Source organism: Lipophrys pholis (genome assembly GCF_963383615.2).
Source record: "Lipophrys pholis genome assembly, chromosome: 13".
In the NCBI taxonomy this organism is placed as follows: Eukaryota; Metazoa; Chordata; class Actinopteri; order Blenniiformes; family Blenniidae; genus Lipophrys; species Lipophrys pholis.
This window is the reverse complement of record NC_137632.1, coordinates 28,585,428-28,601,296: the sequence shown is the minus strand read 5'-3', so window position 1 is coordinate 28,601,296 and position 15,869 is coordinate 28,585,428. Positions and strand designations below refer to the sequence as shown.

The window sequence follows — 15,869 nt, the reverse complement described above, 5'->3', positions numbered from 1 at the left end:
CGTCCGTCGTTGCTGCTGCTGACAGCAGACGTTAAACTATGAATCACAAAAGTAAACTTTGAAAGTTAATTCTGAATGCGGTTAAACTGCGTTTGTAGAAGAGCTTTAGATTTTTAAAAGTCTGCTGTTTACAGAGGCACCAAGGGAGTTGCTCACCAGTTAACAGGGACACCAGTTAACCCGCAACACCGGAGGTCGCTCATTAGTTTAACTGCCAACAGCACATGACTCTGAGCCGTGCTACTTGCTAAAGAGTTTCAGGCTCACACACCAGCGATGCTACATGCTACATGCTAAAGAGTTTCAGGCTCACACACCAGCAATGCTACATGCTACATGCTAAAGAGTTTCATGCTCACACACCAGCGATGCTACATGCTAAATAGTTTCAAGCTCACACACCAGCGATGCTACATGCTAAAGAATTTCAGGCTCACACACCAGCGATGCTACATGTTACATGCTACAAGCTAAAGAGTTTCAGGCTCACACACCAGCAATGCTACATGCTAAAGTGTTTCAAGCTCAAACACTACCAATGCTACACGCTAAAGAGTTTCAGAACTCACACACCAGTCATGCTACATGCAATATGCCAAAGTGTCAGGCTCAAACATCAGCAATGCTACATGCTACAAGGTTCCGGGTCTCACACATTACTGATGCTACATGCCAAAGACTTTCAGGCTCACACACCATCGATGCTACAAGCTAAAAAGTTTCAGGCTCACAGAGGAGCGACGCTACGAGCTACATGCTAAACATGATTAAAGTGACTGATCCTCTCATTACCAGCAGCTCGGCCTACAGTCTCCAGTAGCATAGCGCAGCGCGTGTGTATGTGTGGGTATGCAGTGTAGACTGAGGTGTGTGTGTGTGTGTGCGCAGTGTAGACTGAGGTGTGTGTGTGTGTGTGTGTGTGTGTGTGTGTGTGTGTGTGCAGTGTAGACTGAGCTGTGTGTGTCTGTGTGTGTGTGTGCAGTGTAGACTGAGCTGTATGTGTGTGTGTGTGTGTGTGTGTGTGTGTGTGTGTGTGTGTGTGTGTGTGTGTGTGCAGTGTAGACTGAGCTGTGTGTGTGTGTGTGTGTGTGTGTGTGTGTGTGTGTGTGTGTGTGTGTGTGTGTGTGTGTGTGTGTGTATGTGCAGTGTAGACTGAGCTGTGTGTGTGTGTGTGTGTGTGTGTGTGTGTGTGTGTGTGCAGTGTAGACTGAGCTGTGTGTGTGTGTGTGTGCGCAGTGTAGACTGAGCTGTGTGTGTGTGTGTGTGTGTGTGTGTGTGTGTGTGTGTGTGTGTGTGTGTGTGTGTGTGTGTGGGTGTGTGTGTGAGTGTGCAGTGTAGACTGAGCTGTGTGTGTGTGTGTGTGTGTGTGCAGTGTAGACTGAGGTGTGTGTGTGTGCAGTGTAGACTGAGGTGTGTGTGTGTGTGTGTGTGTGTGTGTGTGTGTGTGTGTGTGTGCAGTGTAGACTGAGGTGTGTGTGTGTGTGTGTGTGTGTGTGTGTGTGTGTGTGTGTGTGTGTGTGTGTGTGTGTGTGTGTGTGTGTGTGAGTGTGCAGTGTAGACTGAGGTGTGTGTGTGTGTGTGTGTGTGTGTGTGTGTGTGTGTGTGTGCAGTGTAGACTGAGCTGTGTGTGTGTGTGTGTGTGTGCAGTGTAGACTGAGCTGTGTGTAGCATCGACACAGATGCTGTGCTTAGCAGCTTCACCTCACCTCCATGTTGTGTTTCCACATGGAGTATGAATCAGGCTTTATGGCATTTAATAAGTACTGGTATCGTACTCGGTATCGGCAAGTAGCTAAAAGTTAGTACTTGTACTTTAAAAAGTGACATCGGTGCATCATTAGTTATAAGAGCCTTAATGCACATTTGAAGTCAGAAGTTACTCCAGAAGATCTCGGTGAGAAGACAAGCGTGTCATAAGACAAGAAGAGGCTGGGTGTTGAATTATCGACTGTTATTAGCATTTATGTTGCTAAGCTAATGAAGCCTTCAGTCTATTTCAAGAACTTCTCCCAGAGGGTTGATCAACTCAATCTGTAGGTGAACAATGGAGTCGTTTGTAGGAAGATGTTAATGAAATGAGCAGATTTATTGGTCCTCACTTGAAAGACTCGTCCACAGTGACCAACTCCACGGGGTAGAGCTGGACTCCTGACAGGCCGTCGTGGTCGACTCTGGTGGAAACATCACGTCAACGTTTGATTCCACCTGCTGGCTGAAGTGATCAGGAGGGTTGAGTTACCTGCCGGGGTCCTGCAGCAGCTCCACCGCTTCCTTCAGCTGGTTGATCATGTCGATGTGGAGCTCGGTGCCGCCGCTGACCTTTGACCTGGAACAAGTCGCACGTCGTGTTCAGAGTTTATATTGGATTAGAAGTTAGTAATCCGTCATTCTTCATTTAATCCAGTAGTTTTATCCATCCACCTATCCATCATACATCCATCTATAATCCATGCATCCATCCATCCTCTATACATCCCTCCATCATCCATCCATCCTCTATACATCCCTCCATCATCCATCCATCCTCTATACATCCCTCCATCATCCATCCATCCTCTATACATCCCTCCATCATCCATCCATCCTCTATACATCCCTCCATCATCCCTCCATCCTCTATACATCCCTCCATCCTCTATACATCCCTCCATCATCCATCCATCCTCTATACATCCCTCCATCCTCTATACATCCCTCCATCATCCATCCATCCTCTATACATCCCTCCATCATCCATCCATCCTCTATACATCCCTCCATCATCCCTCCATCCTCCATACATCCCTCCATCATCCATCCATCCTCTATACATCCCTCCATCCTCTATACATCCCTCCATCATCCATCCATCCTCTATACATCCCTCCATCATCCCTCCATCCTCTATACATCCCTCCATCATCCCTCCATCCTCTATACATCCCTCCATCATCCATCCATCCTCTATACATCCCTCCATCCTCTATACATCCCTCCATCATCCATCCATCCTCTATACATCCCTCCATCATCCCTCCATCCCTCCATCATCCCTCCATCCCTCCATCATCCATCCATCCTCTATACATCCCTCCATCATCCATCCATCCTCTATACATCCCTCCATCATCCATCCATCCTCTATACATCCCTCCATCATCCCTCCATCCTCTATACATCCCTCCATCCTCTATACATCCCTCCATCATCCATCCATCCTCTATACATCCCTCCATCCTCTATACATCCCTCCATCATCCATCCATCCTCTATACATCCCTCCATCATCCATCCATCCTCTATACATCCCTCCATCATCCCTCCATCCTCCATACATCCCTCCATCATCCATCCATCCTCTATACATCCCTCCATCCTCTATACATCCCTCCATCATCCATCCATCCTCTATACATCCCTCCATCATCCCTCCATCCTCTATACATCCCTCCATCATCCCTCCATCCTCTATACATCCCTCCATCATCCATCCATCCTCTATACATCCCTCCATCCTCTATACATCCCTCCATCATCCATCCATCCTCCATACATCCCTCCATCATCCCTCCATCCCTCCATCATCCCTCCATCCCTCCATCATCCCTCCATCAATAGAAGTTGAATCTTACGTGTGTTGTGTTGTCCAGAGTACGTCTTCTTCTATCCTGAGAGGTTCGTGGAAGTCTGCTGCTGTACGGCCCTACACACACACACACACACACACACACACACACACACACACACACACACACACACACACACACACACACACACACACACACACACACACACACATCAGCAGCTGCAGAGGTCACCTGACCCTGGGAGACGTTGCCGCCGTCCCCTCAGACAATCAGAACTCTGTGACGTGGAGCTTCGTGCTTCTCATCAAATGTTTATCTTCTGCTTTTAACTTGTTTCAGTTAAACGTGACGCACAGTGTTGTAACACTCAAAACAGAAAGTTTAAACCAAATAAAACGTTTTAAATTTAATGTAAGAACAAAGTAAACAGACACAAGTTGATTCGGTTCATCACTATAAAACAAATAAATGTTGATTTCTTCATTTCATAGTGAAGAAACAAGTCAACTAAATAAAACACCTAATAAATTATTTAATTTTAAATTACATAATATCATTATTATTATTATTCACATTTGTGCACATATTGCTCACAAATTCAAAATGTATCCAAACGATTTTAACACTTAAAATCATAATTTAACTGTAATTGTTAAGAGTTACATATGAAGAAAAGGGATTAAAAAACATTAAAACTACTTAACTTGTCCAGCTCCTTCTGCACTTTTCTCTCTGTAACTTTGCATATTCCTTAAAAAAATGTCTATTTATTGAGGAATCTTGTGACAAAAACCTGATCTTGTTTACAGATAATGGGTCATTTTCAAATCTCTATATCTATATATCTATATCTTAATCATAACCTGGTAGTAAGTTTGTAACAGTCAGCTAAACATAGCTAAACGCTGAGTTAGCAGTTATAATGCTATATCCAACTGTAAACCAGATAAAATTGTTAAAAGAAGCATTAGAAATATCAGTGAACCCTCTGTGAGCTGTGTTGAGGTGAGAAAGGTTTTAAGCGTCGGAGGAAGGAGCTCCTGCCTTGATGTAGTTGATGAAGCGAGTGCTGAGAGCCGAGTCTCTGGAGCTGAACTGGTCCTTCAGGGCCTCCGTAGGACTCTCCTCGATCAGACGCACCGAGTCCGAGTTTGGGTCGGCTGGAAACACAACAAGAAAACAACAACAACAACAACAAACTGAGTATTTTGCTCTCTTCTCCTCAGGTTTTTACACCATAACCGTGTGCTTCCAAACGGGTCAAAATAATCTTTATTCTTTACTCTTAAATAAATAAATACAAATGACTCTTATTTAAACATGTTCTTCATTGGATAAATGTCCATTTTAATTGGTTTCTGGAGATTTATCGTCATCGCAGCATCGAGTATGAAGGGAAAAACATTTTCCTCAAGCTCTACTAATTAACTGATAAGAACTCACATAGAGAGACGAGTGTTTTATGATCGGTAGAGTATTAAAAGGAGTGTTTTATTGTGTATAGTGTTACAATGAGAGTTTTATTATCAGCAGATTATTAACATTTGTGTTTTATCATCAGTAGAATGTTAAATGTTGAGAGTATTTGTGCTCCAGTAGCCTGGATGTATGACTGAAACCTCAAATTACTGTTAAAAATAAGCTGATGTGACCTCGTTAAGGCTGATTGAAGCCTATTTATAGTGTGTGTGTGTGTGTGTGTGTGTGTGTGTGTGTGTGTGTGTGTGTGTGTGTGTGTGTGTGTGTGTGTGTGTGTGTGTGTGTGTGTGTGTGTGTGTGTGTGTGTGTGTGTACCTGTCAAGGAGCTGATGTGTTCACTGGAGTCGTCTTTACTGATTCCTTCCTCCTCTGTGATGTGGCTCATCGGAACGTTGAGACTCAAACTGTCTTCATCCGACGGCTACAACAAACAACAAACAACACAAAACAATAAACAACAACAAAAAACTAAATGAATAAATCAACAATAAATTCCAATAACACAATGTGATGATTAAAATAAACTTCACATTAGCAGTCCTGCTAATACAAGCTACATTATAAAAGTTAATATTTGATCCTCATGAATCACAAATTTCCTGTCGTCACATGACCAACATGTCCAACATGACCAACATGTCCAATATGTCCAATATGTTCAACATGTCCAACATGACCAACATGTCCAACATGTCCAATATGTTCAACATGTCCAATATGACCAACATGTCCAACATGACTAACATGTTCAACATGTCCAATATGTTCAACATGTCCAACATGACCAACATGTTCAACATGTCCAACATGACCAACATGTCCAACATGACCAACATGTTTAACATGTCCAATATGTTCAACATGTCCAACATGACCAACATGTCCAACATGACCAATATGTTCAACATGTCCAACATGTTCAACATGTCCAACATGTCCAATATGTTCAACATGTCCAACATGACCAACATGTTCAACATGTCCAACATGTCCAATATGTTCAACATGTCCAACATGTTCAATATGTCCAACATGTCCAATATGTTCAACATGTCCAATATGTTCAACATGTCCAACATGTTCAACATGTCCAATATGTTCAACATGTCCAACATGTCCAATATGTTCAACATGTTCAACATGTCCAATATGTCCAATATGTTCAACATGTCCAACATGTCCAACATATTCAACATGTCCAATATGTCCTACATGTCCAATATGAAGAGCGAGTGAACTGCCACCGTCCGCTGCAAAGTCCTCGAAGAAAAGGTGGGAGAATTCACCAGGAATTGTGCGTTTAACACACACACACACACACACACACACACACACACACACACACACACACACACACACACACACACACAAACACACACACAGTACCTCTGTAGCTGACAGCCTCTTGTCTCCGTTGTCGCTGCCGACTCCTGAGTCGCTGTCCTGCTTCTTCTGCTGCTCCATGTCCTCCACACTGCACACACACACACACACGCACACACACACGCACACACACACACACATCCCAGGTCACACACACACTCCGTCCTCCTCCTCCTCCTCCTCCTCCTCGTGTGTAAGTGAGTGTGTGTGTAACCTAATTTCATATTCAGCAGAGTTCCCACACTTACAACTTTTAAAACCTTCAGAATCACATTAATCTCATCTTTTTCAGTAAAAAACTCCCAAATCATTTTTATTCTGACGTCTAATAATAATTATTATGAATGTTTATTCAACAGTTTTATTAGAAAGTCTGAGCTGCGCTCTGATCTGATCTTTACCAACGTTACAGTGAAGACAAACACGTTTCTATGTTTAGTTATATCTTTCACACTGCTTTTCTCTTTGTCTTTAACTCTCCTTCACTCCATTTTGGTCGGTCTGTCCATCCATCCCTCCCTCCCTCCCTCCCTCCCTCCCTCCCTCCCTCCCTCCCTCCCTCCCTCCCTCCCTCCTTCCTTCCTTCCTTCCTTCCTTCCTTCCTTCCTTCCTTCCTTCCTTCCTTCCTTCCTTCCTTCCTTCCTTCCTTCCTTCCTTCCTTCCCTCCCTGTTCTGGTTCTTTCAGGAGCATCAGCTCTACAGTAGAACACCTGGTTGCCGTGGTAACTGACCTGCCAGTGGTGGGCCGTGATAGGCTGAGTCTCTCCATGACGGGCAGGTAGAGGGCGTCGGGCATCTTGTGGCTGCGACACGCCTCCATGGTCAGGTACTTGAAGATGTGAACTTTGCCCTTTATACAGATCTGGAAGAGGAGAAGAGCAGAGGTTTCAGTCGTAGAGCCGCCGTCTCCGAGTCCGACGACACGCTGGATCAGCGTTACCGTGACGACACGCTGGATCAGCGTTACCGTGACGACACGCTGGATCAGCGTTACCGTGACGACACGCTGGATCAGCGTTACAGTGACGACACACTGGATTGATGTTACCGTGACAACACACTGGATTGATGTTACCGTGACAACGCTTGCTGAACAATCAGTCAGAAATCGGAAAAGGAACCGTCCACATGGTCTGTTTTTTACTCTGCTAATGCTAAAGCTAATGTTTGACGCAGTCAGTGCTAATGCGAAAGCTAACTATAGACTCAGGTATTACCCTGTTGCTGCAATTAGCATTGGCAGCTACAGTGTTATTCAGTCTAATAATGCAATATCATCAGATTAATGTCGTCTTGAAAGCGAATTAAAGTTAACTGGGAGACACGTACCTGTGCAGGTGGGCTCTGCAGCGGGTTGTTTTCCAACTGGAGCCACTGAAGCTGCTTCATTCTCCGGTAACACACCGGGATGGTGGACACTTTGTTACAGGAGAAGTCAAACCTCACCAGAGGAAGCTCCGCCAGGTCTGCACACACACACACACACACACACACACACACACACACACACACACACACACACACACACACACACACACACACACACACACACACACACACACACACACACACACACACACACACACACACACACACACACACACACACAGTGATTCCCATGACTATTTGTAGCAGGTTTGCTAGCGGCTAAGAGACGCTAACGAAAAGCAAATGCTAACAGCGGCAGGGGCTCACAGAAGCTTAAAGAAGCCGCGGGCTAACTCCTAGCCGCTAGTTATTAGCACGTTAGAGGGCAGCGTGATGCTTCAGCGTCGATGTTGACTCACCCTCTGGCAGGACGCAGAGCAGGTTCCGCCTCACGTTGAGTTCCCGTAAAGCTTTGAGTCTGCCGATGTGACGAGGAAGAGCCGTGATCTCGTTACAGCTGATGTCCTACAGAGACCAAACACAGGGAGTACACAATGAAGTAACAGTCAGTAACACCCTGTTAACACTTAGTAACAGTCAGTAACACACAGTAACAGTCAGTAACACTTAGTAACAGTCAGTAACACTTAGTAACAGTCAGTAACAGGCGGTAACAGTCAGTAACACTTAGTAACAGTCAGTAACACTTAGTAACAGTCAGTAACACACAGTAACAGTCAGTAACACTTAGTAACAGTCAGTAACACACAGTAACAGTCAGTAACACCCTGTTAACACTTAGTAACAGTCAGTAACACACAGTAACAGTCAGTAACACTTAGTAACAGTCAGTAACAGGCGGTAACAGTCAGTAACACTTAGTAACAGTCAGTAACACACAGTAACAGTCAGTAACACCCTGTTAACACTTAGTAACAGTCAGTAACACACAGTAACAGTCAGTAACACTTAGAAACAGTCAGTAACAGTCGGTAACAGTCAGTAACAGTCAGTAACACACAGTAACAGTCAGTAACAGTCGGTAACAGTCAGTAACAGTCAGTAACACTTAGTAACAGTCAGTAACAGTCGGTAACAGTCAGTAACACTTAGTAACAGTCAGTAACAGTCGGTAACAGTCAGTAACACTTAGTAACAGTCAGTAACAGTCGGTAACAGTCAGTAACACTTAGTAACAGTCAGTAACAGTCGGTAACAATAAGTAACACCCTGTTAACACTTAGTAACAGTCGGTAACAGTCAGTAACACCCTGTTAACACACAGTAACAGTCAGTAACACTTAGTAACAGTCAGTAACAGTCGGTAACAGTCAGTAACAGCCAGTAACACTTAGTAACAGCCGGTAACAGTCAGTAACACTTAGTAACACTTAGTAACAGTCAGTAACAGTCAGTAACAGCCGGTAACACTTAGTAACAGTCAGTAACAGTCAGTAACAGTCAGTAACAGCCAGTAACACTTAGTAACAGCTGGTAACACTTAGTAACAGTCGGTAACAGTCAGTAACAGTCGGTAGAACAGTGTTGCAGCCTCACCAGCTCCATGAGGCCGTGCAGCTGTCCGATGGTCTCCGGCAGACTGACCAGCTTGTTGTTGCTGGCGTTCAGGACTCTCAGAGGTAAACCACACAGGCAGGCGGGCAGCGAGCTCAGCTGGTTCCGACTGCAACACACGCACGTCATAAACACACGGTCACTACAACTCTACTGAGTAAAAACACTCACCAACCGGTACGAAACAGTGAGTCCTGGAAATCAATTTCTAAATCAATTAATCGCATAATTCTGCGAATTAAATTGATCATTTGGAGCCTAACAAATCTTTGAAAACAAACCAGACGAGGAGAGAATGAACCTCTAATATCACTAACAAGTTTTCCAAAGCATCATTAAGATTAAACATGAGGCAGTGAACTATGAAAGCATGAATGACACCTTGTTTGAGCTCATTTCTGTTAGTTTTTAATTTAAAGAACACCATTACCATTGAGGAATAAAGAAACACAGTTTCACCCACGTCTTCCTTTATGTGTGTGTAAAACGAGGCTGGACTCAGGATGGCGAGAAATGTGACAACAGCAAGGCGACGTGCTGGAATAAAATCTAAAAGATGTAGAAAAGCTGCAGGAAGCTCTTAAGACGGAGACGTTGCCTTTGTGGGGGAGTGGAGCTAAAAATAGAAGACGACACGCCGTCTGCGCAGTGCAAATCATACAATGGTCGGGTAATTATCATCATCGTGCATCATTTTATATGTCAGGAAAAATAATCTCTTCCTGTGGCCTGAATGTTTCTCCTCGTGTCGTAAACAAGCTGTGAAACTTCACATCTGCAGCTTCTACCAGAAAACCAAATCAATCAGAGTCCCAACAGGATGCGGCTTCATCTGGATGAACTTCACGCCTTTAATCAGCTCAACGATTGAAACGTCAGCTCAGAAACAGTAACGTCAGAAACATTAGCCTGTTATTGCAGCCACTCGCCACTAGTCGGAGCTACAGAGCCATCAGACCTCTTCCTCGCAGCTGTTTAAAGAGATCTTTCCTTGACAGGGTCATTACCCAGAAATCCAAACGTTTCCTTGTTAAAACACGTATCTTCATTTGAAACTTGGAGGTTGAGTTTTTTATGTTTGGGCGCTTTGTTCAAACCAGAATCATCCACAAGGGGGCGCACCACAAAACGAGAGATTTTGATTGTCGTCAACACAGGAGGCGGGTATCATAAACCCACTTCTGTTAAACTGCCGCTGATGTGACGAGAATAAACTTTGAATCCCGTGTGATTTACATACTTTTGTGAAGTGACCTTGAGTGATGAATACAAATAGATGCATTAATTATTATTATTATTATTATTGTAATTATTATTATTATAAATCTCAGGGTGGGTTGCTCTGTGGCCTCAATGTTTGTAGAGGCTCCACTATCATTTTTTATTTTTATTTTCGTGTGAGCAAAGGGCCGCTATGTTATCACGATGCTATCGCTATCACGATGCTATCGCTATCACGATGCAATAGCAATCACGATGCTATCGCTATCGTTATTTTATGTTGAAAATTGATTTGGCAGCTCACCTCGTTACAAGGGCTTATTGAAAAATGTGCATTATTGTTTAATTTGAATAAAGCAAATAGCTATCAAGTGAGTGGGAAGGGTTGGGATTGAGGTTGGGGTGGAGAAGCCGTTCAGGCTTCAAGCAGATTGTGACTGGACATCGTTTACCCCGAGACTTTATGATCTGACTGTCGTCACGACAGTAACCTCACCAGACCTGCTTCCACTCAACTTTCCCCAAAGTTTAAAGGCTTCGTCAAGTTACTTGAATATGTTTAAGGTGCTAAATTAATGTATTTTCTAAATGTTTCTATTTTTGAGACAAGTTCCAGAAAAAAACATATTTTAGTCGAAAGAGAAATTAGTCTGCAAGTATCAAGCATCAAGAATCCTGAAGAATCCTGAAGAATCCTGAAGAATCCTGAAGAATCCTGAAGAATCCTGAAGAATCCTGAAGAATCCAGACCATTTTAAAGAGCCCAGCTGTTTCAAGTGAAAACGTAAACCGATGTTGCCTTTAGGGGATCCGATCACACGACAGCTTCGTCAGAGCCACTGAACACACAACTGTTTGAAAACAGGCGACCCCCCCCCACACCCCCCCACCCCCCCAGCTGAACCTCGCCTTATGTAGCCCAAAAGTAATCTGATTAAACTGTGTCATATGAACACTTCTATCGGATTAGAGTGATCCAATTGAAATTAGGTTAATATAAACACCACCTGGATTACTTCCATCTCACCAGGTTACACAGCAAAGTATTATGGGATTGATTCATTGGTCTTCATGTAAACAATCTGATCCCCATCAGAACTGAATCAGATGGACTAAAAAGCCCCTCTTATTGTGGAGTTTGCATGTTCTTCGTGTGTGTGTGTGTGTGTGTGTGTGTGTGTGTGTGTGTGTGTGTGTGTGTGTGTGTGTGTGTGCGGGGGGGTGGGGGGTGATGACTGGCAGCCTCTACAGAGTGCACTCTGCTTCCACCCACAGACGACTGGGAAAGGCTCCAGCTCTCTGACACACACACACACACACACACACACACACACACACACACACACACGGACACGCACACGATGAAAATATTTTATACAACTTCAATTATTTGTGTTTTCTTGTGCAGAATGTGGCTCTTTCTGTGTGTGTGTGTGTGTGTGTGTGTGTGTGTGTGTGTGTGTGTGTGTGTGTGTGTGTGTGTGTGTGTGTGTGTGTGTGAGTGTGTGTGTGTGTGTGTGTTTCAACTAGCGACTGAGTGTGTATTTGATGAATCAGCTTTGTTTTAAAGTCCACAAAGACCAGGATCCTGAAATAAAAGCTCCTAAAATAGCGGCGCCGCCCTCCTGTGGCAGGCAGGACGCTATAAAGAGACGAGGCTCTCAGATCGTTTCAGATCGTTTCAGCTCGTTTCAGCTCGTCTCAGCTCATCTCAGCTGGTCTCATCTCGTACCTGTCACTTCTCTCCAGGCTGCTTGGTTCGGATACGAACACGAGGAGCTTCAGTCACGGCATAACGTTCAATAATGTGTTCACAGACGTGAGGTGACCATACGCTGCAGCACGTGAACATTTCCAGCTTTTCTTTTTGATGTGAGTTCATCACACTTTGTGGAGGAGAAGTGATGGAAGCAGGACGATTGGATGAGAAGTGAAGGAAAGAAGCCAGAAGATTAAAACCGAGACAGAAACACATTTAATTTAAAGCTAAAGATAGATCTGCTTCACAGGAGGAAGAGTGTGTGTGTGTGTGTGTGTGTGTGTGTGTGTGTGTGTGTGTGTGTGTGTGTGTGTGTGTGTGTGTGTGTGTGTGTGTGTGTGTGTGTGTGTGTGTGTACCTGAGGTTTAAGGAGGTGAGTGACTGTAGACTGATGACTGTATCCGGGATGGTCCTGATGCAGTTGTGATACAGGTTTAGTGTTTCCAAGGCAACCAGGTGGCAGACCTCCGAGGGGACGTCGGTCAGTCTGTTCTTCGACAGGTCTGTGGAGGAAACACACACACGTTTACACTTCAATACACACACACACACACACACACACACACACACACACACACACACACACACACACACACACACACACACACACACACACGCGCACGCGCACACACACACACCAAAAACCACTGAGCGGCGCATGTTCAGCAGGAACATGTTTACCAGGGGTCATTGAAAATTCAGAGGAGGAAGATGCTCTACAATTTGATGTCAGGGGAGGAAGATGCTCTATAATCTGGTGTCGGGGGGATGCTCTATAATCTGGATGTTAGTGGAGGAAGATGCTCTATGACCTAATGTTAGAGGAGGAAGATGCTCTATAAAGTAGATGTTAGCTCTTCAGGAAACAGATTTAAGCACTAATGACAATAACAAACAGAGATAAACTACCGACATGCAGGCTGAGCTCTTAGAAACAGAAGCTGTTTCTTCAGCATGCTAATGCTAAATCAACATTGGAAACAGGCAGATGCTAACGCTACTTCCAATGCGACATATTTCATGTTGTTGTCCAGAGAACTGAATTAGTTCAGAAGTAACGAGGCGCTACTCCAGTAATCCAGAGTTTAGTGAAACAGGAACAGAGCTGATGTTTAATTATAATGCTAAAGCTAACTGCACACGGTTTGGTTATTTGCTCAAATCCTCACAATTCTCCACTTTTCTGCTTCCAAATTACACTTTTAGGTCCAAATCTTCCCTTTCTGCTCCATCGGTGTCACCCACTAACAAGAGTCATGACAGAAAGAACTGGTGGTCATAATGATATGGCTGACTGGTCATGTGGTCGGAGGGTTTATCCCCGGCTCTCCGTGTTTGTTTCTTTCACATTATTTCATTACCGTTGATTTTGCGAAAACAGTTTGAGCTTGGAGATTAAATAACTTCTAATTCAATCTTTTCTCTTTCAAACCAGAACGTCAGAGGATTCATGTGAACGTATGTTTTAGTTGTATTTGTCCGCCGAGCGTCCGACAGTAGAACGCAGCTCAGTCACAGGAAGTTCTATTTAAAACAGCCAGACGCAAACAAAAGAGCCACTCTGTCCGCTTTCATCCTGTGTGTGTGTGTGTGTGTGTGTGTGTGTGTGTGTGTGTGTGTGTGTGTGTGTGTGTGTGTGTGTGTGTGTGTGTGTGTGTGTGTGTGTGTGTGTGTGTGTGTGTGTGTGTGTGTGTGTGTGTAGGACTGTCAGACCTTCATCTGGGTCTCAACACTTCCTACTGTTCACACACAGCAAAGAAACTTCAACTGTGTATCGCTCCTGTAGATTTACTGTACTTCATTTCGACACACACACACACACACACACACACACACACACACACACACACACACACACACACACACACACACAGTTACTAATGTATCTACAAGCAGAACTTCATTATTTTCCTTTCTAGATTCTGCAGAAAAACGACCCTGTGCTTTTATTTTGAAGGGAGCTGCTTAAGCATGTTTCCTACTGTGACGTTTTGCACACGTCAAGCTCCGTTTACACAAAAACCTTTCAAGTGAAAGTGAATTACTTTTGTTTTCGAAAGGTTTTGACTAAAAAAATGATGTAGTTAGCATGTAGGGCCACTAGTTGGTGCTGTTGTTAATGAAACCACACACACATACAACTATAGACATTACCAACGGGAGAACACAGACATTGTCGAGGACAGACGACCACGTTGGATTGTTATTACAGGTGACATCTGATACCACGGAGACAAAGTTATCATGTTATCATGTAATCGGACAATAAAACACAACAAAAGTTTTCTGCTCTCACTTGAAAACATTATCGCATAAACGGGGCCTTAATCTTAATCTTCACTACGAAGCTCACGATTCAACCTGCAACTATAGACGGAACGTTGCAGTACCAGTGGCGGTCATGGGGGGGCAGTGTTGACATTAGGAGCAGATAGGAGAACACGCCGACTTCCATTGTTCTTCCTCCTCATGACCAATGTTGTTGCTACTTTGCGAACATTTACGTTCCACTGATGAAGAAGTTCTTCATAAAACTGAGAGATGGTTTAAGTTTCTCTTCTTCTCGGAGTTCCTGCTGCCGTCAACACTAACAGCCCCGTGCGGCGGGCGTGGAGCTTCCTGTGTTAATAACAGGCCTCCACCTCCGTTATGAAACAGGAAAGGACATCATGGTGGAGCGGCGGGTCACCGTGTGACTTCCACCCGCCGACCTTTCACCTCTGGAGGAGGGAGGAGAAGAATGCCGGAGGAAGACAAAGACTTCTCTTCAACCTGGAGAAACTGTGCGAGTTCTCATGGAATCTATACAAAGACAAGAACTTTATTGAGGTGGAGCTCGGAGCAAACACTGTTGGTGCTAACGCCCGTGTCCTTCCTGTCGTTTCAAACCAATGAAGAGTCGTTATCTACGGCGTCGTACAGCTGCCGGCCACTAGTCGGAGCTAAAGAGCCCTCAGACTTCGGAGAGAAACCAACGCAGTTTGTTGGTACGTTTATCGAGAAAACGGAACCAACGTAGCAAAAAGTTGCGATAATCACTGCTACCGCTAGCGATGCTTTGCTCGCTACATTTAGAGCAGTCTGAGGTCGTTTACCCAGAGACGCTGCGATTCCACAGAAGGTTACGACAAGAACAAAGCTCTGCCTCCACCTAGTGGAAGTTTAAAGACTTGAGGAAGTGAATGGGAGATGATGGGTCTGATCACATGGTGCCATGCTAACCGCTAACCGCTAAGAGCGCCGTGCTCCAGCAGAGTAAAACCGGTGGAGTCGTTTCAGGTTTGTTCCTCAGCTCGGGCCGAACTCTACAGGAGTCGTTCACAGCTGAAGTACCGAGGCGTGAAGAAGATTTGAGGTTTTCTCTTACAGATTCACCAACAGAGGTTAACTCTGTGACACGGAGGTGAAACTCGCCCCTCAGTTAATCCCGCTGTGGATCTGAACGCTGCCTAAAACCACCGGGGGGATAAAGTTGGCTTATCGTGGTCGTCAGTGGCTCGCCGGACAAAGACTCGTAC

General features: G+C 44.5%; 1 protein-coding gene across 3 annotated transcripts in view; it reads right to left on the bottom strand.

The window, feature by feature from the left end:
- Positions 1-15,869, bottom strand: part of lrch1 (leucine-rich repeats and calponin homology (CH) domain containing 1) — a 57,779-nt gene that overhangs the window by 17,273 nt on the left and 24,637 nt on the right. For all 3 annotated transcript variants that reach the window (XM_080478569.1, XM_080478570.1, XM_080478568.1), the window contains exons 2-12: positions 12,710-12,854; positions 9,354-9,480; positions 8,216-8,321; positions 7,758-7,894; positions 7,160-7,290; positions 6,432-6,519; positions 5,361-5,466; positions 4,611-4,726; positions 3,612-3,682; positions 2,240-2,326; positions 2,100-2,171 (exon numbers count right to left, since the gene is read on the bottom strand). In XM_080478569.1, coding sequence (XP_080334695.1) covers positions 2,100-2,171; positions 2,240-2,326; positions 3,612-3,682; positions 4,611-4,726; positions 5,361-5,466; positions 6,432-6,519; positions 7,160-7,290; positions 7,758-7,894; positions 8,216-8,321; positions 9,354-9,480; positions 12,710-12,854 — 1,186 coding nt within the window. The remainder of the gene's footprint in view (positions 1-2,099; positions 2,172-2,239; positions 2,327-3,611; positions 3,683-4,610; positions 4,727-5,360; positions 5,467-6,431; positions 6,520-7,159; positions 7,291-7,757; positions 7,895-8,215; positions 8,322-9,353; positions 9,481-12,709; positions 12,855-15,869) is intronic.